General features: G+C 50.3%; 9 protein-coding genes across 9 annotated transcripts; 4 read left to right on the top strand and 5 right to left on the bottom strand.

Annotated features, from left to right (window-relative positions):
- Positions 1–22: 22 nt before the first annotated feature.
- Positions 23–8,245, bottom strand: BO83DRAFT_379208 (alpha-1,3-glucan synthase Ags1). The gene is made up of 7 exons (XM_025531449.1): positions 7,536–8,245; positions 7,284–7,459; positions 6,394–7,196; positions 1,222–6,331; positions 949–1,154; positions 322–835; positions 23–258 (listed from the first exon to the last, which is right to left on the bottom strand). The coding sequence occupies exons 1-7, from the start codon at positions 7,890–7,892 to the stop codon at positions 210–212; spliced, it is 7,215 nt and encodes a 2,404-aa protein (XP_025387346.1). The 5' UTR covers positions 7,893–8,245; the 3' UTR covers positions 23–209.
- Positions 8,246–9,441: 1,196 nt separating this feature from the next.
- BO83DRAFT_379209 (alpha-amylase) lies at positions 9,442–11,432 on the top strand. The gene has a single exon (XM_025531450.1). It carries the CDS (start codon positions 9,685–9,687, stop codon positions 11,335–11,337), a length of 1,653 nt encoding a protein of 550 aa, XP_025387347.1. The 5' UTR covers positions 9,442–9,684; the 3' UTR covers positions 11,338–11,432.
- A 34-nt stretch (positions 11,433–11,466) lies between these two features.
- BO83DRAFT_399616 (short chain dehydrogenase/reductase SDR) lies at positions 11,467–12,520 on the bottom strand (the record flags this gene model as incomplete). The annotated part of the gene is made up of 2 exons (XM_025533330.1): positions 11,467–11,823; positions 11,879–12,520. The coding sequence occupies 2 exons, from the start codon at positions 12,518–12,520 to the stop codon at positions 11,467–11,469; spliced, it is 999 nt and encodes a 332-aa protein (XP_025387348.1).
- Positions 12,521–12,886: 366 nt separating this feature from the next.
- Positions 12,887–13,811, top strand: BO83DRAFT_438165 (uncharacterized protein; the record flags this gene model as incomplete). The annotated part of the gene is made up of 3 exons (XM_025536070.1): positions 12,887–13,208; positions 13,259–13,569; positions 13,622–13,811. 3 exons carry the CDS (start codon positions 12,887–12,889, stop codon positions 13,796–13,798), a joined length of 810 nt encoding a protein of 269 aa, XP_025387349.1. The 3' UTR covers positions 13,799–13,811.
- A 258-nt stretch (positions 13,812–14,069) lies between these two features.
- BO83DRAFT_51846 (Zn(II)2Cys6 transcription factor domain-containing protein) lies at positions 14,070–15,332 on the top strand. The gene has a single exon (XM_025537411.1). It carries the CDS (start codon positions 14,108–14,110, stop codon positions 15,284–15,286), a length of 1,179 nt encoding a protein of 392 aa, XP_025387350.1. The 5' UTR covers positions 14,070–14,107; the 3' UTR covers positions 15,287–15,332.
- Positions 15,333–15,594: 262 nt separating this feature from the next.
- BO83DRAFT_362759 (zinc-binding alcohol dehydrogenase family protein) lies at positions 15,595–16,760 on the top strand (the record flags this gene model as incomplete). The annotated part of the gene is made up of 2 exons (XM_025529539.1): positions 15,595–16,172; positions 16,235–16,760. Exons 1-2 carry the CDS (start codon positions 15,640–15,642, stop codon positions 16,758–16,760), a joined length of 1,059 nt encoding a protein of 352 aa, XP_025387351.1. The 5' UTR covers positions 15,595–15,639.
- Positions 16,761–16,823: 63 nt separating this feature from the next.
- Positions 16,824–17,927, bottom strand: BO83DRAFT_408917 (uncharacterized protein; the record flags this gene model as incomplete). Its single annotated transcript, XM_025534094.1, has 3 exons — positions 16,824–17,664; positions 17,714–17,735; positions 17,810–17,927. 3 exons carry the CDS (start codon positions 17,925–17,927, stop codon positions 16,878–16,880), a joined length of 927 nt encoding a protein of 308 aa, XP_025387352.1. The 3' UTR covers positions 16,824–16,877.
- Positions 17,928–18,252: 325 nt separating this feature from the next.
- On the bottom strand, positions 18,253–19,474 carry BO83DRAFT_379211 (short-chain dehydrogenase). The gene is made up of 3 exons (XM_025531451.1): positions 18,864–19,474; positions 18,412–18,782; positions 18,253–18,349 (listed from the first exon to the last, which is right to left on the bottom strand). Exons 1-3 carry the CDS (start codon positions 19,113–19,115, stop codon positions 18,316–18,318), a joined length of 657 nt encoding a protein of 218 aa, XP_025387353.1. The 5' UTR covers positions 19,116–19,474; the 3' UTR covers positions 18,253–18,315.
- A 226-nt stretch (positions 19,475–19,700) lies between these two features.
- On the bottom strand, positions 19,701–22,072 carry BO83DRAFT_362765 (glycyl-tRNA synthetase). Its single transcript, XM_025529540.1, has 3 exons — positions 21,509–22,072; positions 20,363–21,448; positions 19,701–20,281 (listed from the first exon to the last, which is right to left on the bottom strand). Exons 1-3 carry the CDS (start codon positions 22,037–22,039, stop codon positions 19,895–19,897), a joined length of 2,004 nt encoding a protein of 667 aa, XP_025387354.1. The 5' UTR covers positions 22,040–22,072; the 3' UTR covers positions 19,701–19,894.
- Positions 22,073–22,261: the final 189 nt, after the last annotated feature.

Below are 22,261 nucleotides of genomic sequence, written 5' to 3' on the forward strand. Positions count from 1 at the left end.
ACCACAATAGAATTTGAAACACCCATGAATGTATTTCTGACATCTCCAGTGGGAATGAAATTCTTCCGGGTAATTATTAGATTGATATATACATCTATGCATCGCTGCTCAACCCAAAACATGAAAATGTGGCATATTGACATATCATCAACATGCCATCTCGTATAGACGTTCCCCATCTATCACAACATGACGCCATTCGAAGCCCCTTAGGGCTTCGCAAGCTGCTCCTTACGGAAGAACAACAAAAACCCAGCACTGCAATCAATTAACCATTAGTAATTGCAGCCTGCACATCAGGGAGATGCCAAATGAACATACCAGATAATCAACTGACAAAACAACCCGACCCAAAACCACGCATTAGCCACGGCACTAACCCCAAACGTCGGATCAGGCGAAATAGGCCCTGGTCCCAGCTTATTCGGCCCAAACCCTCTCGCGGCGATTGTAGCGATGGAACCCAACACCTGGGAACAAATCAAGGTGAAGAGCATATGCGTGCGCGTTAGCGTTTGGAGCAAGATTATACCGAATCCCAGACCCTGGATGCTATCCAAAACACCCAGCCAAAGCCAGAGACTCCGCGATGCGAGTGCTCCCCCGACGTATCCACCAGAGACCCATGGTAGGAAGTATCCGATTCCGGAGACTCCCCACCAAATTTGGGCCCAGCGGGGGGCTCCCAGGCCGCAAGCTATTAGGGGCAATGACCAGCTGTGCGCTTTGAGGTATTTGCTGACGAAGAAAAGGAAGCCGACCCAGACGAAGCCGAAGAAGAGGATGCAGAGGAGACCGACTTGCCACGCTTCGGCGTGTGTGGAGGACCAGAGGACTGGGGGTTTGGTTAGTTGGGTTGTCATCATTTGAATGAAAAGGGAGGGAAGATGTAATTGGAAACGGGGTAACGTGGTAAATGTTGGGGGTGGGCTGCGGCAATTAACGTACAACTCCAATTCCTGCCGTAGGGGGCACTAAGGAAGAAATTCTGCAGGATGACGAAAACGAAATTCCAAAGCACAATCTTTCGACGAAATACTGCTTTGTAGAACGAGGCGATCTTGCCCGGTGCCTGGTGGTAATAATTGGGCAATCCGCGGAAGAGAAGGAATCCGATAAGAGTCACGACCAGAGCAATTGGGTAGCAAATGGCACTAAAATTGGAGACACAGTCAGAAGGTGCTACTCGCGATGGTATAAAGGTTGGGAGGGAAAACATGCGTCATCTTCCAAGAGCCAGCCACTCCACTCGTTGTCGTTGAGACGCCGTCACTAGAGGCAGTGCTCAAGGACGATCCCCAATACCAAAGGGCAATCACATATGCTTGTTGCAAGCCTTGAACAATGCAAGCCCGGAAGATCCAAATCTCCATGGGAGCACCTCCTTCATCACCGAAATTCAAGGCGAAAAACAAGGAGCCACTGGCAGACGCAACCGCATATGCGCCGCTTCCAATATTCTGGATCCAGCCGCGATTGAAAGAATTATCGACCCAATGGGCGGAACCTATAAGAACGAATGCGATGCCGTAGAATAGCCAGGGGAGGGACAGACAAACGACGGACTTGAAATAGCGATAGATCAACCACCAGCAAATTGATGCGATGAGGTAAGTAGTTGCAATTCCGTATAATTTGAGTGCAGTTTCTCCGACCTGGCCAGTCAAGAGCGTGATTTGGTAGGAATTGGCAGCGAGGATCTGGCCTAGTGCCAGGAAAATGGAATATACCGGCCAGTTACCAATGCGGATCTGCATCCAAAGCCTGATACCAGCAGGGGGGCTGTAATCCTTGCCGAGCAGGAACTCATCATCAACTTCCGATCCATGTGTATTGGAGCTCTCGGCGTTGAAACTGGACCCATCTTCCCTTGAAACGACGGAAACAGATCCCTGCTTATCACGGAAGACTGAGGGAGCTGGTGACTTTAACCGACCCAACTTGGCGTCATGGAATCGTTCAAACCACTCCTTTTCACTCTTGATCAAGAATTCCTCGATACAATAGTCTGTTTCAGAATTGCTACCCTTAAGGTTCTGCAACTTTTGCTCGAAGATGTTGTAATACTCGCCTGTGCTGTCCGTGAAAAACGGATCCACCTTTTGCAAGCGGAAGTCCTTCTTCTGTCCCACCACCATATCGACAGAAAGCAATGATGCCGTACTCATTCGGTTGCTAACATCCCTGAGACCAGCCGGGGGCAACAGGCTTTGCTCAGGCATTTGTGGCGAGCCTGGTGTTCCGGGTACAGCCAGGGCTTGGCTATCGCGGGAGAAGTGAGAGCTGGTTATGGCCGTAGACCCCGGTCGCTGAGCAGCTTGCATGCGACGTGCTGCTTCCAACTCCGCAGAAGTAGGAACATATTCATTGTCTGGGAAATCATCACCCTCAACATCGGTAGCCACGTCTTCGGGATGTTCCTCCGTCACGGATAACTCATCATGGGAAGAGTGAGACCGTGCAGCACGAGGCCTATGACCCGGGCCAGAACGAACACCAAGGGAGAGTTTGCGTTGTAGACCAGAGACTGGTCTCTCCGTAGGATCAGACAGGGCAGCGAAGTCGCTGAGTCGGTTAAGGTTGGTGTAGCTGCCCTCGCGGGAATGAAGCATGGGTGTCTGCGTGCCCGATGAAGGCCAGAAAGCGCTCGACGGCCTAGATGACACGCTGTTGCCCTGGAAGGAGCTCGTGTTAGGGGTCCGAGGGCGTCCGTGGCCTTTAGCTGTCTTGGTATGGACCTGGATGGATGTCGTTTGGAGGATTTCCAAGTCCTCCACCCATTGCGCGACGGGGAATCGCTGCTTCGCTGAACGAGCCCGCATTTTTGCACGAGTCGACTGCTTCGATTCCAACGCCGCATCAATCGCTTGTCTGAACTGATCCAGAAGATGATATGTAGAGGTTGATTCAACGTTATACCACCATCCAGGCATTTGTCCAAGTCCACCAACGCGGGCTCCCACGCCTAATGCACCCTTTCTACCGAATTCTACCGCCACAAGACCGAATGGTTCATCTCGGGAGGGAATCAAAGCGAACTCTGCCCCCGAGAATATGTACGGCGGAAGGGCAGTGAACTCAGGGCGTGAAAAGACTCGACCAGGATAGAGTCTCATCATCTGATCGAGCTTGAGCGCAGCAAATTTTCCGTATAGATCAATAACAGGGCCTACACAGATCAATTGGACCTTTGGATTGGCTTCTATAACCGAGGGCATGATATCCGCAATGAGGTCAACACCTTTTTGCATGGACCAACGGCCAACGAAAACGAACAGCTCAGCGTCAGGGTCCTGGTTGAGACCCGCCCATTCCTGCGCCTGGAGTTTAAGCGCACCACGACCTGCCTCATAATCCGGATCGACGGCCACTTCGCCGCGTTGAACTGCCATGGCTTGCTCCTTGCTCCATTCTCCCAAGTCTGAGGGGTCAGGATTGGGAAGGTTGCCCACTTTTTGCAATCCCCAAAAGATGGGGTAGCGGGCGTAGGAGCGCTTGCCGTACTTTTTGGACACGCCGACCGCACCAAAGCCACGCTGGTGGATGCGCAGATAGCTGGCTCCAGCATGTAACAGGTTGAATACCTCACCAAATTGCACGTACTGCTTCATAACGTCCGCACTGAGGTTGAAAACCGACTGTACCTCTTCACGTTCGGTAGCTGTTCGGACAGGCCAGAGACCCTGGAATTCTGCGTTGTGTAGGGAGAGGCAGACGGGGATAGTTTCCGGAAGCAAGTAAAGAGGTGCCAAAGAGCCGTGGTAGTCGTTGATATGATACAGATCAATGGGGAAGCGCTTGCATACAGCTGCAATACACTGATTCCATGCCGAATAATAGACCGCACTTTCCAGATCGTCCATGCGCGCGGGGTACGGGTTTGATTTCGTTTGTTGGCGGAAGACCGGGGCATCGAGGAGGATATAAGTGATGTTATTCAGGTAGTGGTATTGCACTTGCACCTCATATTCCGTGCCCATAAGTGTTACCAGAATTGACTCAGCTGGGGTGTCAACAGGGTACTCGACATCTCCCACGCAGGGGACCACCCAAATGAGATCCTGGTGGCTAAGGGTCTTGCCCATCAACTGGGCCATCACTCCAAGACCTCCAATTTTGATCTTTATCGCCCAGTCTTCGATATCGTACTCCATGGTGGCGATCAAGACCATGCGACGCTTCCCAGCGGCTGCAGCAGCGCTAAAAGGAGTGGCAGTTTGGAGCAAGCCTGATTTATTGGCCAGTCGCATTATGGGGTTGAGACGGTTATACTCCCCACCTGGAGTTTTCTTTTCGAACCTTCGGCGCAGGGCAATTGCGAAGCCAGACTTCTGTTCCACACCGACCTGGTTGAACTTAACTTTATAGAAGGACTTCATGAAGACCCAGAAACACGCCGCAGCTGAAAGAGGAGGCACGATCCAGAATAGCACATACATCGCAATCTGTGTCGCTTGATGTCCTACCGGTACCAGTTGGAACTTCTGAGTGGCGTCGTCGATGATCAGCTTCCAGGAGATGTATGGCGAAGGCGGATGCGCTGTAATATTGATCACAGTTTCGGAGAGGGACGATGGAGGCATCCGGTCAAGGACGGAGTCGTTATCGGCATCGCCCATCACCCATCCTTCATCCGGCGAACCATCCGGGTTCATCCCCCAGATGCTGACCTGACCGATTGCTGGCCACTCATAAGTGAAATGGTACTTCCACAGCCCATCCTCTGGGTCCAGGTGTATCTCGCTCTCCAAACCAGCGTCGTAGCCGTATTCATTGTAGGGACCTTCCCAGAAGATGTGGGGAAAGCGTCGAGGGCCTTTCTTCCAATCTGTATCGCCTTCCTGCACGTAATCGCTGCTGCCCGTCCATTTGCTCCAATATTCAGCGCGGACGTGGTACCCGTCCCAAGCTTGCTTGCTCGTGCCGGACCACGATAACTCTGTTATGGTAGTGTTTCCACCTGTGTAATCCATCCAGTCTGAATAAGAGGAGCCCCAGTTCGTGGAGTATCGCCACTTGTCTGCACCAGCAGCGTGTTGTTGGATGTAAAGCGAGCCATTTTCGTATTTGTGAAGCAGGCTGGTGGAGTAATTGGCGGTTGTATATACCATGGGATTATCAATTTGGCCCACTCGCAGAAGAAAGTGATCAACAGAATCGGTGGTCTCGTTCTTGTAGGAATTAGTGGCGTTGTTCACGGTTATGCGATGAATACCATTGTACACGCCAGTCAAATTCCCCTGCCATACCCAGGCGCTCGGGATAAAACCAGACCAGTCGCTGCCGGTTTCGTTGAGTGTAGCGGTCTTGCAACTGACACTGTCTGTGTCTATTGTTGGGGTTTTCCCGGCCTCAGTAGAAGAATTAACGTAGATGGAACTCGTCACCGAATCACAGTTCATGGCCTCGGAGAAGTAAATCTTGATTTCAATCGATTCATCCTCATTCGGTGCAACAGTGGATCGCACGGGCGCATCGTGCCCCGGGGACAAAGCCGTGATCATAGGCCGGGGTTTGGTAAACTTGGCACGTGGGACATACGCGCGGAACTCGTAAGCCTTCATCGTCATGTTGGAAAGACAACCGTTATAGGCCGTAGATCCATTGAGGCCAAGCTTTTGCGGACTGCTGCTCAACTCATGTTCATCGAAGGGGTAGAAAAGGTTCTTTACCCAGGTGCCGGTGTCGAAAGGAGAAATCAATGCGCTGTCATTGTCACTGCAATCAAAGGTGTAGTCGATCGTCCGATTAGTGTTATGATACACCAGCCAGACCGGCTGGTTGTTGCCGGTTCCCAAGTCCTGGAAGTCAGAGCTGATTCCACGGTAAACTGACCAGAGACCGGTTTCAGTAGCTGTTCCATTGGATCCTGGGTAGTAAACATTTTCTGTATGGTTGGACAGTTTGGTGACATTGAAGCCGTCGTTGAGCACGGGGAAGTCAGTGCGCATCTGGTACATGTGTTTTATGATGTTACGAGCTGGGTGGGAGGGATCCCGATGATCATACGTTACCGTGATGTCCTCGCACGCGTGACGACCCCTTGTGATAGGCCAGTCATAGTAAGTCGAGGAGTCCAAAGAAAAGCATCCGTGCATGTGCCAGGCAACGGCCGGCGACATGGACTGGCGTCCAAAGATATAATTTGACGCAGTGGCATCCAGGACATAGAATGCCTGTTCCTCTCCCCACAGCAGTAGGGGGATCCCAGGAAGAAGCAAGGTAGTAACGAATTGGCCAAGCAGCTGGCGTTCGGTTCCCTTCTCAAGGGTTGGCCAGCGGAAGACATCTTGATTGGTGACACCATACATGTGCCGGGGATCAAATTCACCTGCATCCATGGTCAGCGTTCTTATCCTTTCTATTTCCTTGGAGCCCATGGCAATAAATTACCGGTACTAGGGTTGAGGAAATCGTTCGAGATCAACATCTCGTTCCAGGCTTTGATGAAATCAACCGAGACATCGTATCCGGCAGACAAACTGCCATCCATCCCTAGGAACCGCTCGAGGTTGCGATAGATCGAATAATGAAATGCGGCGCCATCGATGGCATTCATGCCCTCCTCTCGCAAGAAGTATTGCGGCTCCGAGGTATTCGTGAGATTCATGGCAGCCTCAATCGAGGATGGATATTGATCAGGTTGCCGACCCCGCCCTAGAAAGACTGATCCGAAGGTATTTCCACCAGTGATCTCTCCGGCTATGAAGAAATTCTCCTTTCCTACTGCCCGGGCGCATTCGCGATATGCAGCTGACATATCACCCAAAGCATCAACTGTAGCCTGCGTGGCTTTATCGTAGCGGAATCCATCAATGTCAAGCTGGTATATCACCAGACACGAGTGGCGGATCAGTCTGTCTCGGACCGACGGGTGCCACTCACGCAGGCGGTCTTGCACGGAAGCAAACTTGGCCAATTCTCGCTTCCAGTCTGGAAACACTCCGAAGGCCTCGATGTCACCGTATTGATCGAAGTCACTGTCGTAGCAGCCAACCAGGGAGTCGGTGACCGTCTTCTGGACGGGATAACCATTCTCAAACCAAAATCGGGGATAGTCGCAGGTCTCGTTATAAGTGTTACCAAAATCGAAGTCCACGTATCGCCGAGCGGTCTTCCATTCGACTTTGTGCTCATCCACTGTAAAAGGTGCCGAGGTATTTAAGTAACCCTCGAATCCGATCAAATCTCCCATTCTATGGAAGCCTCGTTAGATTTAGCTCTTAAAGCTGTGACTGCCCATCGCATGGGGATTAGCGATGGGGTATAATAGGAGCACATACGTCGCAATTGTGTTGTCGAAAATAACGTACATGCCACGTTTGTGAATCTCGGTGATTGCATGTCGCCATTGTGCCAGATTTCCGTAATGTCCGTCGAGCAGAGTTGTGTCCAGTGCCGAATAGCCATCATATCCCCAGGGTTGGTTCATGAGAACTGTGCCAGCCAGATAAATTCCCTAGAGCCCAAATTGATCAGCAAACCGACCTCACCTACCCCATTTCCAACAATCGGGTTCCGTTCCCTTGACCGACCTTGATGCCCATTCCCTGCAGATAATCAAGCGTATCGATAAGACCAGCTACATCTCCGCCATGACGCATCTGTGTTGACCAAATATCGTGTTCCCATACTGAATTGTTGTAATTATCGTTCGTCGGATCTCCGTTTACAAAACGATCAAGCATCAGGGTGTAAAACGGGAATCGCCAATTATCCGGAGACGGAAAATAATCACCGGTGTGGTTTGGCCATTGACCCCAATAATCTGCAGGATTTGTCGCGGTTTTGTTCTGGTTCAAATTGTAATCTGCGAGTGATGCATTGTAGGGCCAAGCCGCAGCCTGCCATGCCGTGGAGGCAAGGACGATGCCAGCGAGCACCCGCTTCATGTTGTGCTGAAGCGCAACAGGCCTCTTCTCGCAGTTCAATCACAAAAGGCCAAGCTTTTCTACGAGCCAGTCATAAGTACGCACTTTCGAAAGGCTTACAGAATTTGAGACAGAAAACGAGAGACAATAATAGGGGTGCCTTGTTTCTGCACAGCAAAGCTAGACAAGGACCAAGAGTGGCGACCGAGTGGTCCGGAACGAACGGCGTGTAGAGATGAAAACGAGTGAAGAAGCAGAATGCAAACGAAGGATGAACAATTGGGCGGATGAAGTCTTCAGTTGCGAATGGTTGGGAATAAAAACGACGGAAAGAAATTAAAGTAAGACAAGTCAGAGGAAACGAAGAAGCCAAATATGGGGAGACCAAAGCCAACTGCGCCCCCAGCAAAAGAACGACTGATTTAGTGTTCTCGTGGCTTCCAGCTTGTGTCCATCACATATCGATAAGGCGACTTGCCCCAGTGATAAGTCTTGGCCAGCACTGGCCTATCCTGCTGGGCCTAAATCGAGCCACTGATTACGAGGCCATACGTACTCTCCAGGTGTTCCGCACGGCCTCATGGCAACATGATTTAGTACCCACGCCCGAACACCAATTTAGCCCGGTCAATCCTCTGATTGTCCGAAATCTCAATGTCAATCTTAAGACCGAGGGCATACGGAGTAGATACTGGGCCCCCTTCTCCTGGCTCAAGTCAGGCACTACACAAACTGGCTTTCCTGCGTAATGAACACACCCAAACCCCGCCCGGATTGATTATGGTGGGAAATTGGACAGCTGCCTGGAGCCAACGGCGTGGCAGAATTTTCCCTGCAAGTCCGAGTGGCTTTTTTGGATGTCAGGTTTAGGGGCTGCTCTATTTCGCTGTGCCTGGCCGGGCTCGGACTTACGATTTTAGCCGCTTGGCCGGCAAAGCTTCTATTCGAAGATAGCGGCCGAGTGGAGATGAACACCGTCCTATGAAAGGCTGTTGTCGGCACTAACCAGGAACTAAGCAGAAACTAACCAACAACTAGCCAAGGCATTGACTCCACTGCATCCAAACATCATGACAAGGCATGTGGGGGCCGGCCCGGCAGACTTACGCAATTGCCACTGGACCACGCATGGCCTCGTCACTATCACACCAATCAGCTGTTTGACGCTTGAACGCTCTCCCAGCCGAAAAGTGGAAAGTTAATTTGCCCTGTCCACTTCGCCCTCAGCGTAGCCCTGCCCTCACGATAATCAGTCAATCTCCCGCGACAATCGCAGGGGATCTTCGTGTTCAACGCTGCTACCCGTTCTCGAATGTTCGGGTGAACTGGAGTACTAGTAGAGTATAGTACCATCGAGCGTTACAAATTAAGATGTCGTCTTTATTTTTGGTTCTCGTTGGGTGTTGACTAGTATGATGGATAGGGCTCCGGGCACACGATGTGACCGAGGGTGGGGGAGAGACTACCTATTTATGGTACTTCCGGATTCGACCGGCCTTTTTCTGCAGCCCCCGGTCTGGCGCTCTTATCTCTTGCTATAGCTATCGGGAGTTCCGCCCCCCTGAGTCGCGTTGCTTTGACTTGTCATTCTTTCTTTTCCCCGTTATTGCAACGGGAACAGCGCATCCGGCCTCAACATCATGCTCAGCGGCCCGTTTGGCTGGATCGCGTGAAATTGAAACGCTTAAAACACATTCGTTAGAGTAAGCTGTTGCTTGTCATAATTCATTCGGTCACCCCAAACCCACCCAACGGGAAGCAGAACCTCCACAAGGGGGCATAGAGGGTTAATCGAGGGTAGTTACGGCCAATTATGTTTCGAAGATTCGCTTCCCTCCTGGGCCAACGGCTCATGGCCGTCTGTCTCCTGTGCTGGTGCGTTTCGCTAGCGACAGCCGCAAGCACAGAGGCATGGAAGACGCGATCCATCTACCAGACAATGACCGATCGTTTTGCCCTCACCAACGGCTCGACTACCGCACCATGCAATACTACGGAAGCCAATTACTGTGGCGGGTCTTGGCAAGGGACGATCGATAAGCTGGACTACATTCAAGGCATGGGGTTCGATGCCATCATGATCTCCCCTGTAATTAAAAACATTGCGGGGCGATCTAAGGACGGGGAGGCCTACCATGGGTACTGGCCTCTGGATCTATACGAGATCAACTCTCATTTCGGGACCCGGGAGGAACTTCTGAAGCTGAGCGAGGAGATCCACGCACGAGACATGTACTTGCTGCTGGACGTCGTCATCAACAATATGGCTTATATGACGGATGGCGAGGATCCTGCGACAACTATTGACTACAATGTCTTTCCCCAATTCAATGGATCTTCATACTTCCACCCCTACTGCCTCATTACGAACTGGAACAACTATACGGATGCCCAGTTGTGTCAGACTGGTGACAACTACACCGCACTCCCGGATCTCTACACGGAACATACTGCGGTGCAGGACATCTTAATGGATTGGAGTAAATCGGTTATTAGCAATTACTCCGTTGACGGGCTACGAATCGACGCTGCCAAATCTCTCACTCCCAGCTTTCTGCCTACATATGCGGAAACCGTGGGCGGATTTATGACCGGCGAAGTCATGGATTCGAATGCCACCAACGTGTGCAAGTATCAGAGAGATTACCTGCCAAGTCTTCCCAACTACCCCCTCTATTACTCTATGATCACGGCCTTCTTGAACGGAGAGCCTGCGACCTTGCTCGAGGAAATTGCAACGATCAACGATCTTTGCACGGACACGTTCGCAATGGTCAATTTCATCGAGGATCAAGACGTGGACCGATGGGCTTACATGAATGACGACATCATGCTAGCCAAAACTGCACTAACCTTCATGATGCTGTACGATGGCATTCCCTTGGTCTACCAAGGTCTGGAGCAGGCTATTGCCTATTCCAACCGAGCGGCCCTCTGGTTGACCGATTTCGACACCAACGCGACGCTGTATAAACATATTGCGAAACTCAATGCCATCCGCAAACATGCCATTAACCTTGATTCGAGTTACATCAATTCAAAAACATACCCCATCTATCAGGGAGGTAGTGAGTTGGCTTTCTGGAAGGGCACCCACGGACGCCAAGTCATCATGGTCTTATCTACGGCGGGCTCCGATGGTTCGGCTTATACTCTAACACTACCGATGAGCTATGGGGCTAGCGAGGTGGTCACGGAAGTGCTGAACTGCGTCAACTATACTGTCAACACCTACAGCCAATTGGTCGTGGACATGGACAAGGGCGAGCCTCGAGTCTTCTTTCCCGCTGCAATGATGCCGGGAAGTGGGCTGTGTGGCTACAATACCTCCAATGTAACCTATTCTGAGCTGAGGCTTGCCGCCGTGGGTTCTTCATCGTCGTCTGATGGAAGCCACTCTGTCATACCGTCTGCTTTTGCTTCGCTTTTCATGGCGCTGGTGGCTTTTTTGTCATTCCGGTTATAGGTTCACATCTTTCCTATTCAGTTTGATACCAGCAGATAACATAATGCCCTGTGAATACGCACATGATTTAAAGAGCGGGAATCTAAATTAAGCACATTGTTAATCATCCTGTCCTGCGATAATTACGTATCAAGCATTCCGAAGCACAGTCTCCTCAGCCCGCATACCCGCCCACCTCCAACAATTCTCCCACAATTTCTCCTGTGCCTCACGATCCTCACTGATGGCCGCAGGCGCCCCCTCCTTCGTCCCTACATAGTAACCCCGTTCCCCTCGGAAGTCAGCCCCAACACTCACAGCCACTAAATCCCGCCCAGCATCCTCAATAGTACGAAACATTGTCGTCATATACCGTAGAACCGGCATCAAAAACTCAACAAGCCTGAACAACCACCGCGCCGACCTTTTCTGTCCCGCCTGCGCCCTCGAACTCGGCAGACCGCCTGGGTCCATGGCAAGCGCAGTAATGCCGGATAACTGATCGTCCTGCAAAAGCCAACGTCAATCGTTTCCCCTCTTATGGGGAATTGAAACAACATACCTCTTTCAACCTGCGGTTCAAATACATCGCCAGCGTAACATTCGCCAGCTTTGCAGTACCGTACCTCTGAAACCCCTTATCATGCACAAGATCTGCTGGATCCGGCGGCGGACGCACCAGATCGTCCATATTCTCCGGAAACCCTGGTCTTAGAGAACAAAGTGGGTTGGGTTTTTCGGGGTAATGGGTGACCGAGCCAAGGAGGACTATACGTCCGGATGCTTTGTTCATGCTATCGAGAAGTTTCAAAATCAAAAGGTAGTGAGACAGATGGCATACTTGGAAGGTAGCCTCGTAACCGTCCGTCGTGAAGACCTGTCCTGCTTCGAAGGAGAAGGTGGCGGCGTTGCAGATGATTGCTGAGATGGGTGGAAGCTTCTTGGGGGTTATGTTGTCGGCTAGTTGATCTGCGAAGGAGCGGACGCTGGCAAGGTTGCCGAGATCGAGGGCCTCCAGGTGGAAATTCGCTTTGGGGTAGCCGGAAACTAGGTTGAGGAGTTTTGCGGTGTTTGAATCATGCTCTGGGGAGGTGTTCCGGACGGTGCCGATTATGGCCTTCTGGGGATGGAGGGATAGTAAGGCTTGTATGGAGCCTAGGGCAAGAGAGCCGTTTGCACCGGTGATGAGGACTGTTCCGTCCATGATGGAATTGATGGATAACCTGGAGACTTGAGTTCAAGAAAGAAAGGATACAACTAAGTCTGGTGAAACAGGGGGAGGACATGATGCTTATATATTTGTCCTTCATGGCCCCTTTCGCATCAAAATATTTGTCAACACATGGCGATACCTATCTATACCGTGGACGACATCAACAGAGCACAGTGAGCCAATCACAAGCGTGAGTCTATCCAGGATAAGCATTAAGCCTCATTGAGCAGGCGCAGGTCTTGGCAAAGTTAGATAATAGATGCTTTGTCAGCTGCCCGGCTTCAGTTCAGAATGAACAAGAACATTATTTAGCTCACAATCGAGAACAAGAGTTTCAGATAATGTCCTTTCTTTAGGATGGCACAGCGGGAAGCACCTTTTATCAATGTCACACTTGCACCGAAGGAGAAGGCCGCATTGACAGAGTCACAACAGCGGATTACTCGCTCACATGCCGCTCGCTCTGCGCATGCCCGCGTCCGACATCGGCGGATGATGGAGTATCAGGCACAGAAGCGGGGGAGGATAGACACACGAGACGGAGTTATTAGTAGTTGCACTGGCTTTCAGTCAAGTGTGCAGCTAGAGATTGCCACAGTCCTCTCATCTGATAGGCGAGACCCTTTCCATAGCTTTGCTAGGGGCTTAAACTCGTTAGAACAATTTCTCTTTGATCATTGTATGACCTCCAAGTCCAGAACACACTAAGTTTGCTAATTTACGGTGAAGATGTCAACGCCGTCATCCCTCTGATGCGCTGCAATGAGAGCGCAATCTTCTTCGCACAGCGCATGATCAGACTCTGGGTTCCTACTGCGATCACCGAGTCAAGCCTTCTCGATATCATTCTGCTTGCAGCATGCCGCCACTTGTCTATTGCGTATAGACAGGGGTCGCAACAACAGCAGCGCATCTTTCAACAACTGACCTTTCAGTATAAATCCCAGAGTCTGCATGCACTAAGGCATGCCATCTCGGCTGAAATGCCGTTGGTGAGTGACTCAACGGTCGCGAAAGCTATTATGCTAGCGTATGACGAAGTAAGTGCCTCTACTGTGACCTCATGCGGAGAGTGCTAATACTAGGGTATAGTTATATGTTCGAGATACAAAAATGCTCAAGCATCACGTAGACGCAGCTGTGGAAATGGTCACGCTGAAAGGCGGGCCCCAGACACTTGGACTTGATGGACTTATGGAGCATTTCCTTTTCAATCTGATTACCAAGACGAGGGGCGACTTGGAACTGCAGATTAGGACACCCTGGTAAGGGTGAGTGTTAGGGTTCGTTGTATTGATTACTATAACAAATATACCAATATCCCTTGAATTATAGGTCCCGATTGGCTATAAGTCATAGACATTACGTCCATTCATGTTTCTCGTGTATGATTAAATAATACTTCGTAAGACAAAGGGATCTGCTCTCTGGCTGATGTCAGATGATGGCAGTGGTCCACCCTGCTCCGCTGATCCACTTTTGTCCGCAACTCAGCCGCGTCGCATAAGCTGGAAGCTAAGAACATCAAGACCCCGCAACCAGCGCAGTCGAATCACCCATACGAGAGCAGACGTAACAATGTCCCTTCGCAAAACATCTTGTTTATCATGTGTTGCAGCAAAGCGTCGGTGCGACTTGGAAAGGCCCACTTGCGCCCGCTGTCGGAAGAAGAACGCTGCATGTCGGTACCCATATCCGCCTCCACAGAATACACAGGATCAGGTTGCAAATGTCAGCACTACAAGCGACTCTGGTATCCTGGAAGTCAGCGACATCATGATTGTAGATAGCTGCATAGACCGATCTACGATCCTCTATCCCGGAGAGGAGTATATTGACCCACTGCTATGGTTCCCGGACGGTCCGACGAGCCCCGCTCAGGGCTGGGCCGTAGAACCGGATGAGTGGTCGTCTAAGACGAGGGCAATAGATGGACTATCATCCTCATTCCTGCCACGGCTGGAACGCAGAGTCTTGGAGTTTTGGCCCCGCGTTAATGACATGCAAACCTGGCGATTCTGCATCCGAACATTTCTAGGCTATGTCGATCACTTCTTGAACACCGGTACACTGCCTCTCGTTGAGTCATCCACCGAGTCTAAAGGGGAGATTTCTCCTATTCTCCGGGAAGCCTACGGAGTGTGCGCCGCATATCGCACCTGCCAGCATGCAACCCAGCCTTTCTACCTCCAGCTGTTGAAGGCAGGCGTCAGTAATGCGGGTATGAGTGACCTACCGCAGGCGGAACTGCAGGATCAACTTGATCACCTCCAGGCTTTGATTCTCTACTTTATTCTCTTCCTCGCGGGTGGTGTTGGTGATCAGTCTTTGTTTATCCAGTTGGACTACAAGTTAGCACAGGGCACAGCCGACCTAGAACGCAGAGAGTTGGAACTTCGGCACACAACACCCCCAAGCCATTTGAAGAGCAGGGATCTCTGTGAAAATGCCCGGCGACTTATCTTAGTGTCATATCTGGTGCGTGCTGTCCATGCCGTGGTCCACTTTCACAGATGCGACTTTATCAAATATCTTGCTGGGCTGCCGGTCTCTACTCAGTCATACACGAATTTGTATTTTGGGAGTCTTGATGAAGGGCAATTGACTACGCAGTCGGCATCCAGAATCGTGTCTTACGACGAGCTTGTGGGTGTCTGGGAACAAGGCGAACTGCTTCATGTAGATGACTTCAAATTCCTTTTGCTGGTTGCATGTAAAGGATTGGACACCGTGCAAGGGAAGATACTCGGTAGTTGAGTATAGTCAAACTGCGATGAATATATTTAGTAGGTAGTGACAATGGTAACCTTTCTCATAATAGATTAAATCGCCGGTCAGCATGCTACCTGTCAAAGCGGAAGAAATGGAGACTCACTCGCATCTCTCAAAAGATGAATAGACATTAACGGAGCCATGCGGGTCATGCGACGGCTGGCCGTCAGCCATTGCGGAGGAAAGTGGGTCCCATACAGCCCATAATTCCTAAGGATATTGTAAGCTCCCCCAACTTCCTTCTGTATATAAAGATAGATAATGTTACTGCTCTGGTGTGAGTATACCATCCAGTCGACTCAAGCCATCTGCTTCTATTAAAATTATTGTTCTTCAATATGCAGTCCACCCAAGCAGCAGTCATCACACTATCTTTAGGCCACGCAGCCTTCGTCACAAACCAACCCATCCCGAGTCCCCGCCGCGATGAGATCCTCATTCGCACTGCCGCTGTAGCCTTGAATCCTATTGACTGGATGCTTCTTGGAAGCACTCCGTCGCCCAACGCAGTCATGGGCCATGACTATTCCGGCACCATTGTCGAGATTGGACAATCCGCCTCAGAGCAGTACAAAGTCGGAGACCGTGTATGTGGACTCGTCAAGGGAGCAGATAGAACCCGTCCCGAGAGCGGTACCTTCGCAGAGTATATTTTGGCCAAAGCAGCCGTCCAGATCCGGATTCCCGATTGGGTGAGTTTCGAGGTTGCAGCCACCATGGGAGTCGGAGCAATTGCCGCGGGACAATGTCTTTTTGGGCCATCCGGTCTTAATTTACCATGGAATCACCCTCCTAAGGAGAATCACGACACAATTTTGATCTATGGCGGAAGCACCGCCTCAGGATGCTGGCTTATTCAAGTCGCGAAACTGTAGGTTCTCCTTTGTGCTGTGTTTCCATGAGTGATAGAACCCTAATCCTGTACACTTCCAGGGCCGGATACACAGTCCTGACGACCTGCTCGCCGAAGAACTTCGACTTAGTGCGTGAGTACGGCGCTGATGCAGTTTTCGATTACCGCGACCCCGGATGTGCGCAACAGATCCAGGAACATACCAACAATACTCTGAGAATCGTATGCGATGCCGTATCATCGAAAGAGTCAGTGCGTATCTGTGAAAATGCCATCAATGATAAGGGTGGTTTGTATCATTCTCTGCTTCCAGCAGAGATTGGTCGTGTGGACGTGAAGTCCACTTTCGTCAATTGCTGCACGGCTCTTGGTGAGCCATTCGAGTACGGACCAGATTGCATGGTTATCCCCAGGATGCCGGCAGAATTTGAATTTGCCCAGAGATGGGCTGGCATAGTATCCACTCTTTGGTCTGAGGGGAAGATTAAACCACTCGTTGTTGATAAGCGAGCTGGGGGTTTAAAGAAGGTTCTTGATGGACTGGAGGATTTGAAGAACGGCACCGTTAGCGGCAGGAAGCTGGTTTATACGGTTTCGGATGATTAGGCTTTGTTGGTATCGGACGGCTTGGTGTAATAGCTTCAGGATATTTAAAGTAATTCTTCACGAGCACGACTCAAGATACATGGATAAGAGCCACTAGCAGCTCAGTTGAAGTCAAATCTAGACCATGCAACCCCAAGACTCAAAGAGGGAACCAATACAGCAGTTCCACTTCTCGTCAGCTTCTTCCTCCCCATACCATTCCCGCAGCAGCATATCATATATGTACAATATAGCGAAACAGGCCTTCAAATACTCCTTCAGACGCACTCTGATATCTTCGCTCTCACCCCTCAACGGATCAGTAACGCCCTCCTCCTTCAAGGTTGCATCAAAAACCTCCTCACAACGATTCAGCGAAGGCCACATATCCGTAACCCCAAAGTGATTCCAATATTCCCGATGCGGAACATCCTGCGTCGAGTAATCATAGTCCGCAAGCGCATGACGCGCCCAGTACTGAAATGTTTGCGTTTCCATAAGTGAAGCTACGTTCCCATCATCCCCTTTCAACCGTTTCTCGACAAGCACAGCATCCATCAGATTAACCATGACATATATCGTCAACGCCGGCTCCGCAACGAGCTTTACCCCGAAGGCATGACCCCAATGGATGTGTGCCAGTGTATGAAAAGGTACCTGGGGATGGCGCCAGGGCGTTATCAGAGCGGGAAAAGCTTCTCGTGACATTTGCTTTGATAGGGGATCATTCTTTCTCGCGCTTGCGGATATGATAATCAGCAGTTTGACTGCGTCGGCGAGGTCCCCATCTCCGCTGCAGTAGCTTATAGGGTAACTGTCGTCGCTAGAGCTAGCGCTGTCGATCCAGTATTGGATGTCTCGGTGCTTGGTAGATAGGGGGTTATGCAGGGCGGAGTTTTTTTGATGGGGCCCGAGGCCGAATTGGCTCTCCGGGTAGATAGTAGATCATCAGATATGAGGCTGTCCAGAGGGACAGGGTTGAGTGGCTCGATTTTTCTGATTTTTCGGTGCGTGAGAATTCGCGGATCGTCTTGGTGAGGGTGCGACGAAAGTGGTTCAGGTCGGATGACTCCGTGGGTTTATTTCGGCGAAGAAGTCGGTGCGTCGAGGTGTGGAATGAGGATTGCATCTTATAATATTTATGTGTGCGGCTGCTGTGTTCCATGGTACTTTGTGATTTAGATGCATGGTGGGCGACAGGTTGCCTTGCAGGTGGAGGAATGTTGATGGAATTTCAAAAGCTACACTGATTTCGGTAATGCAGGGTCCAATGACATAATGCGGGGCTTTTCTTGGCTTTTGGGCTATTTTTGGTCATGATTCCCCTGAATCTTCTCGATTAAGGTTGTCTGACTCTGCTCCAAATGCTCTATCCAGGTAACAGTTTGACATTCCCTAACAATTTCCAGTGCACGAATTTATCCTACGCTTACTCGAATCCTTCCTTACTAAATCCGACTCAGCCATCCTATAATCTTTTTGTAAGATGTAGATAGAATTATAAAAAAGATGTGTCATCTAATATTCTATGATGGTATATACTGATCACGATATATACAGGTCTATTCTATAAGGTCTACTGGAAAGCCTTCAGAGATTCGTCGTTCCACCTATCTCTCGTTAATTTTACCAAATCACGAAAGTGCCATAGGTGAACAAGAATAGAACTTACGTCAGGTACTTGCCACTCAGCGAGTTCGGCGCATCAATCACCAACTTAGCCATGACATTACCAGGCTGCTCAGGCTTCAGAAGGTTTCCAGCCTGGTGAACAGAAGTAAAGACAGAATGGAATTGGCGGTCCATAGTAGTAGCAAGATCTTCACGAATCTGTCTCTGGATCTCGGTATCAACCAAACCCGGGTCGATGGACACGGACGTCACATCAGGCTCTTCTTCGCCAAGGCTCAAAGCCAGGTGGTTCATGGCTGCCTTGGTCGCGCCATACAGACCCCATCCCTTGAATCCCGAGACGGATGCGCCGGAAGACGTCAAGATGATCTTACCCTTGGATTTGCGAAGTGCGGGGAGTCCAGCTTTGATCTGGTTTCGATGTGTCAGTACCTGGATACCAGTAGCTTCTTCTCTGTGATCCTGATCAAGAAAGTCTACGAAGTAACTTACGAAAGTCACCAAGCTAATGAAATTGACATCAAATCCATGCTGCCATTGTTTCGGATCCGCCTCCGCGACGTTGGCAACTTGGCCCAGCATGCCGTGGTTAAGAACCAAGCCATCGAGATGACCGAAGGCCTTCAAGGCCAGGTCAACGGCCTTCTGGCCGAGCGAGAAGTCCGCAAGATCGCCGGTCAGGACCTCAACTTGAGTGGGGTACTGGTCTTTCAGCTTCTGAAGGGGCTCCGCGCTACGGGCCATCACTACCACATTGTGGGATTGAGGCGCCGAGAGGAGGAACTTAGCCGTTGCAAGACCAATACCTATACCATGGGTGGGATATTTAGCGTCGAAGGTCGCATAATTAGATGCCGACATGAACAATATGTAGTGTTGGTTCCCTACCTCTCGAGGCACCGGTAACGATGAAGGTTTTGGCAGCCATGTTGTTTGGAATAGAAGGTGATCTAGGAAAATTCAAGAAATGAGGAAATGGAGGGAGAGAACGGAAATGGATGAAATGTATTTTACAGGGGAAAATATCTGCCGATGATCTGCCGAGCCAAAATCAACGGTCAGAAATTAGTGCATTCCGTCATGCAACGGAAAATTTCCGATAAGCGATAAGTACCACACATACGACACTGACAATGCAGGGTCCGAATTTCCGAAAAGCTGCTTTAGCGTAGAGCATATTGAGCATTTTATGAATATAATCGTCCAACAAAGAGGAATAAGTACATACGACCACAGGGTGTGGAAAACAGGGCTTCCCGTCCGCTCAGCTGTACTTAAGCCACACGCCGGGAGGTTAGTAGTTGGGTGGGTGACCACCAGCGAATCCCTTCTGTTGTATGTTTTTGGTTTAAAATTTTTTGTCTCTACTACCATTCTCTTTAACTTGTCGCAGAACCATATTTAGTTGATGGTTTGAAGCCAGCAAATGGTTTTCCAGCCAGGTAGTGTGGATTCAGAGAAGAGCATCGTAAGCAACTAGACTCATGCTATGTATAATTGCAGTTCATACAATGTGTGGAGTCCTACTCATCACCACTCTGACCCAAAAACTCAGGAAGTCGCGCAAACACATCCTCCCACTTTTCCTTTCCGCTAATAAGAGACTCAATAGCACTGAAAACTTCCTCTTTAGAGGCGCGGACTTGCTTGGTACTGTCACGCTCACGCAGCGTGATCGTTCGATCCTTCACAGAATCGAAGTCGATCGTTACACTGAGCGGAATACCCAATTCATCGTTGCGGGCATACCTCTTTCCAATGCTTGCAGAAGACTCATCAGCGCGGCAAGATATGCCCAGTTCACGGAGATCGTCAGTGATTTTCTTTGTTAGGGGAACAAAGTCTTGGTGAGTGGAGAGAGGGACAATGAGAACTTTCGTGGGCGCCACCGAGATGGGAAGGGATAGAACCTGATACCACACATTAATTCTAATAGATGAAACTGGATAGGAGAAATAGTCCAGCAGAAGTTAGAAGCAGGAGTGACATACACCACGCGCAGGATCGTTAGCATGATGCCAGTAAACATGCTCCAGCAGACTGTAGAAAATCCGCCCGATGCCGAATGAGGGCTCGATAACGTTAGGAATGTATTCGCGGATGTTTTCAATTCTAATCCGCTTGACGATACTGATAAAGTCTTTGGTAACATCAACTTGTTCTGCCATTTCGGGGACCGTGACAGAAACGACACCCTTTTCTTCTAAAGTCGTAGCTAGGGACTCCCGCTCAGACTGGGAGAGCGAGATTAGCGCCGCTTCAACGGCCTTGGCATTCTTTTTGAAGAGTGGTCCCAGCTTGGGCTTGTTGATGTCAATTTGCCACTCTTCAACTTTCAGTGGCTCACGCCGGGATTCACGGACGACAAGTGGCTCTTCGGTTTTCTTAGAATGCACGGTCAGATCGTAGGCGCTGCGATCCGCACATCCGACACATTCAATCCAGCCATAGGTGGTCTGGAGCTCGACGTCCCAGCAGTCAGTAGCATAATGGGCCATCTCGTTTGCCATGTGTTGGCGGAATCGGACTTTATTCGCATCGATGCCGATCTTGAGCAGGAAGAGATAGATGCGGCCTAGGAAGTATCCCAGCGTTTCATTGTCTACCATTCTACTGGCCACTGCCTCTCCGATCGTGGTTTTTTGGAGACTGGTCTTACCGCGCAGCTGGGTTGCGCGATCAAGGAAGCTGAGCTGTAGATCTTTGACCAAGTCGAATTTAGGATGCTTCTTGCCGCCTTCCGGATCGACAAAATGCTCTATCTCAGCCATCAGAAATTCTCTGACGCGGAGGAGGCCAGAACGAGGGGAAATCTCATTGCGGAACGATTTTCCGATTGAGGCAGACGCAAATGGCATCGAGTTCTGGTTGTAGTCCAGGAGTTTCTTGAAGTTTAGGAACTGGCCTTGGGCTGTCTCTGGTCGGAGGTATCCCGGGGAAGCACTGCTGGGACCCACTGTTGTCTTGAACATCAAGTTGAAGGGAACCGGTGGCAAAACCGGTGTGTCCCCATCCGGGTTTCGAATGTCATACTTCTCAATCAATTGGCCGAGCTCGGGTCCATCGTAATTATCAATCTAGGAAGTCCACGATAAGCATTAGATGTGAGTGGCAAGGGCTTCCCCATGCATATATACCTTGGCAAGCACTTCCTCGTATTCTGCCACAACAGAGTCCTCCAGTTTCATCGCCTTGATGTAGCTCACTTTAGGACCCTTCTTTTTCTTTTTGCCTGCGCCATCGGCCTTATCACCCTCACCAGCAATTCCTCTAGCTGCTTTATCTCCTTTTAGTCTTGCCCCAAGGACAGCCTCGATGAGGTGATCGGCACGTAAGAAGTCCCCCTTTTTCGTATCTTTGCACATCCAATCCTCGAACTTATCCACGTGGCCACTGGTTTTAAAGACTTCTTCTGGTGTTAGAATCGTACAATCAAGTTCTAGCATATCCTCCTGAAGAACAGAGTGTTTCCGCCATAAGTCTACAATGTTCGACTGGAGCGCACACCCGGGAGGTCCATAATCGTAGAGGCCTCTGCTGTCGCCATTAAGGTTTCCGGAAGTTCGGTAGATCTCAAACGATTCGGTATAGAAAAGTCGGCGCTTCAACAGCGACTCAAAGAGTGTACGGTCGAAAGGATCGCCATTACGAGTTGTGAGCTCAGCCATGGCGAAGACTTGGGACGGGGTGATGCGTGGACGGAGGAGAAAAGCCCTCCAAATGGATGTGACTCGACGCAATATAAGGCCCGCCACCAGGCAGAGATTCAGGTGACGTGAGTTGTCATTGGGCCAGACGCCGAAAGTGAAGGCCTTCATGCATGGCGGTCCGAGCGTCGTGCGGCTGCGATTGCGGCTGCGGCTTTTTAGTATGACTCAGTGCCTGACCAT

This window comes from Aspergillus eucalypticola (assembly GCF_003184535.1).
Source record: "Aspergillus eucalypticola CBS 122712 chromosome Unknown BO83scaffold_15, whole genome shotgun sequence".
Lineage (NCBI taxonomy): Eukaryota > Fungi > Ascomycota > Eurotiomycetes > Eurotiales > Aspergillaceae > Aspergillus > Aspergillus eucalypticola.

What these genes read in the sequence shown, in the direction of transcription:
- BO83DRAFT_379211 (XM_025531451.1), bottom strand. Translation starts at nt 19,115, where the DNA reads ATGGCCCGTAGCGCGGAGCCCCTTCAGAAGCTGAAAGACCAGTACCCC. An exon ending in TCATTAGCTTGGTGACTTTC is followed by an intron (nt 18,783 to 18,863) that starts GTAAGTTACTTC and finishes CATCGAAACCAG; the next exon opens with ATCAAAGCTGGACTCCCCGC. An exon ending in CTGAGTGGCAAGTACCTGAC is followed by an intron (nt 18,350 to 18,411) that starts GTAAGTTCTATT and finishes AACGAGAGATAG; the next exon opens with GTGGAACGACGAATCTCTGA.
- BO83DRAFT_362765 (XM_025529540.1), bottom strand. Translation starts at nt 22,039, where the DNA reads ATGGCTGAGCTCACAACTCGTAATGGCGATCCTTTCGACCGTACACTC. An exon ending in ACGAGGAAGTGCTTGCCAAG is followed by an intron (nt 21,449 to 21,508) that starts GTATATATGCAT and finishes TGGACTTCCTAG; the next exon opens with ATTGATAATTACGATGGACC. An exon ending in CTAACGATCCTGCGCGTGGT is followed by an intron (nt 20,282 to 20,362) that starts GTATGTCACTCC and finishes GTGTGGTATCAG; the next exon opens with GTTCTATCCCTTCCCATCTC.
- BO83DRAFT_51846 (XM_025537411.1), top strand. Translation starts at nt 14,108, where the DNA reads ATGTCCCTTCGCAAAACATCTTGTTTATCATGTGTTGCAGCAAAGCGT.
- BO83DRAFT_379208 (XM_025531449.1), bottom strand. Translation starts at nt 7,892, where the DNA reads ATGAAGCGGGTGCTCGCTGGCATCGTCCTTGCCTCCACGGCATGGCAG. An exon ending in TTCGACAACACAATTGCGAC is followed by an intron (nt 7,197 to 7,283) that starts GTATGTGCTCCT and finishes AGGCTTCCATAG; the next exon opens with AATGGGAGATTTGATCGGAT. An exon ending in TTTTGTCAGTTGATTATCTG is followed by an intron (nt 259 to 321) that starts GTATGTTCATTT and finishes AATTGATTGCAG; the next exon opens with TGCTGGGTTTTTGTTGTTCT.
- BO83DRAFT_379209 (XM_025531450.1), top strand. Translation starts at nt 9,685, where the DNA reads ATGTTTCGAAGATTCGCTTCCCTCCTGGGCCAACGGCTCATGGCCGTC.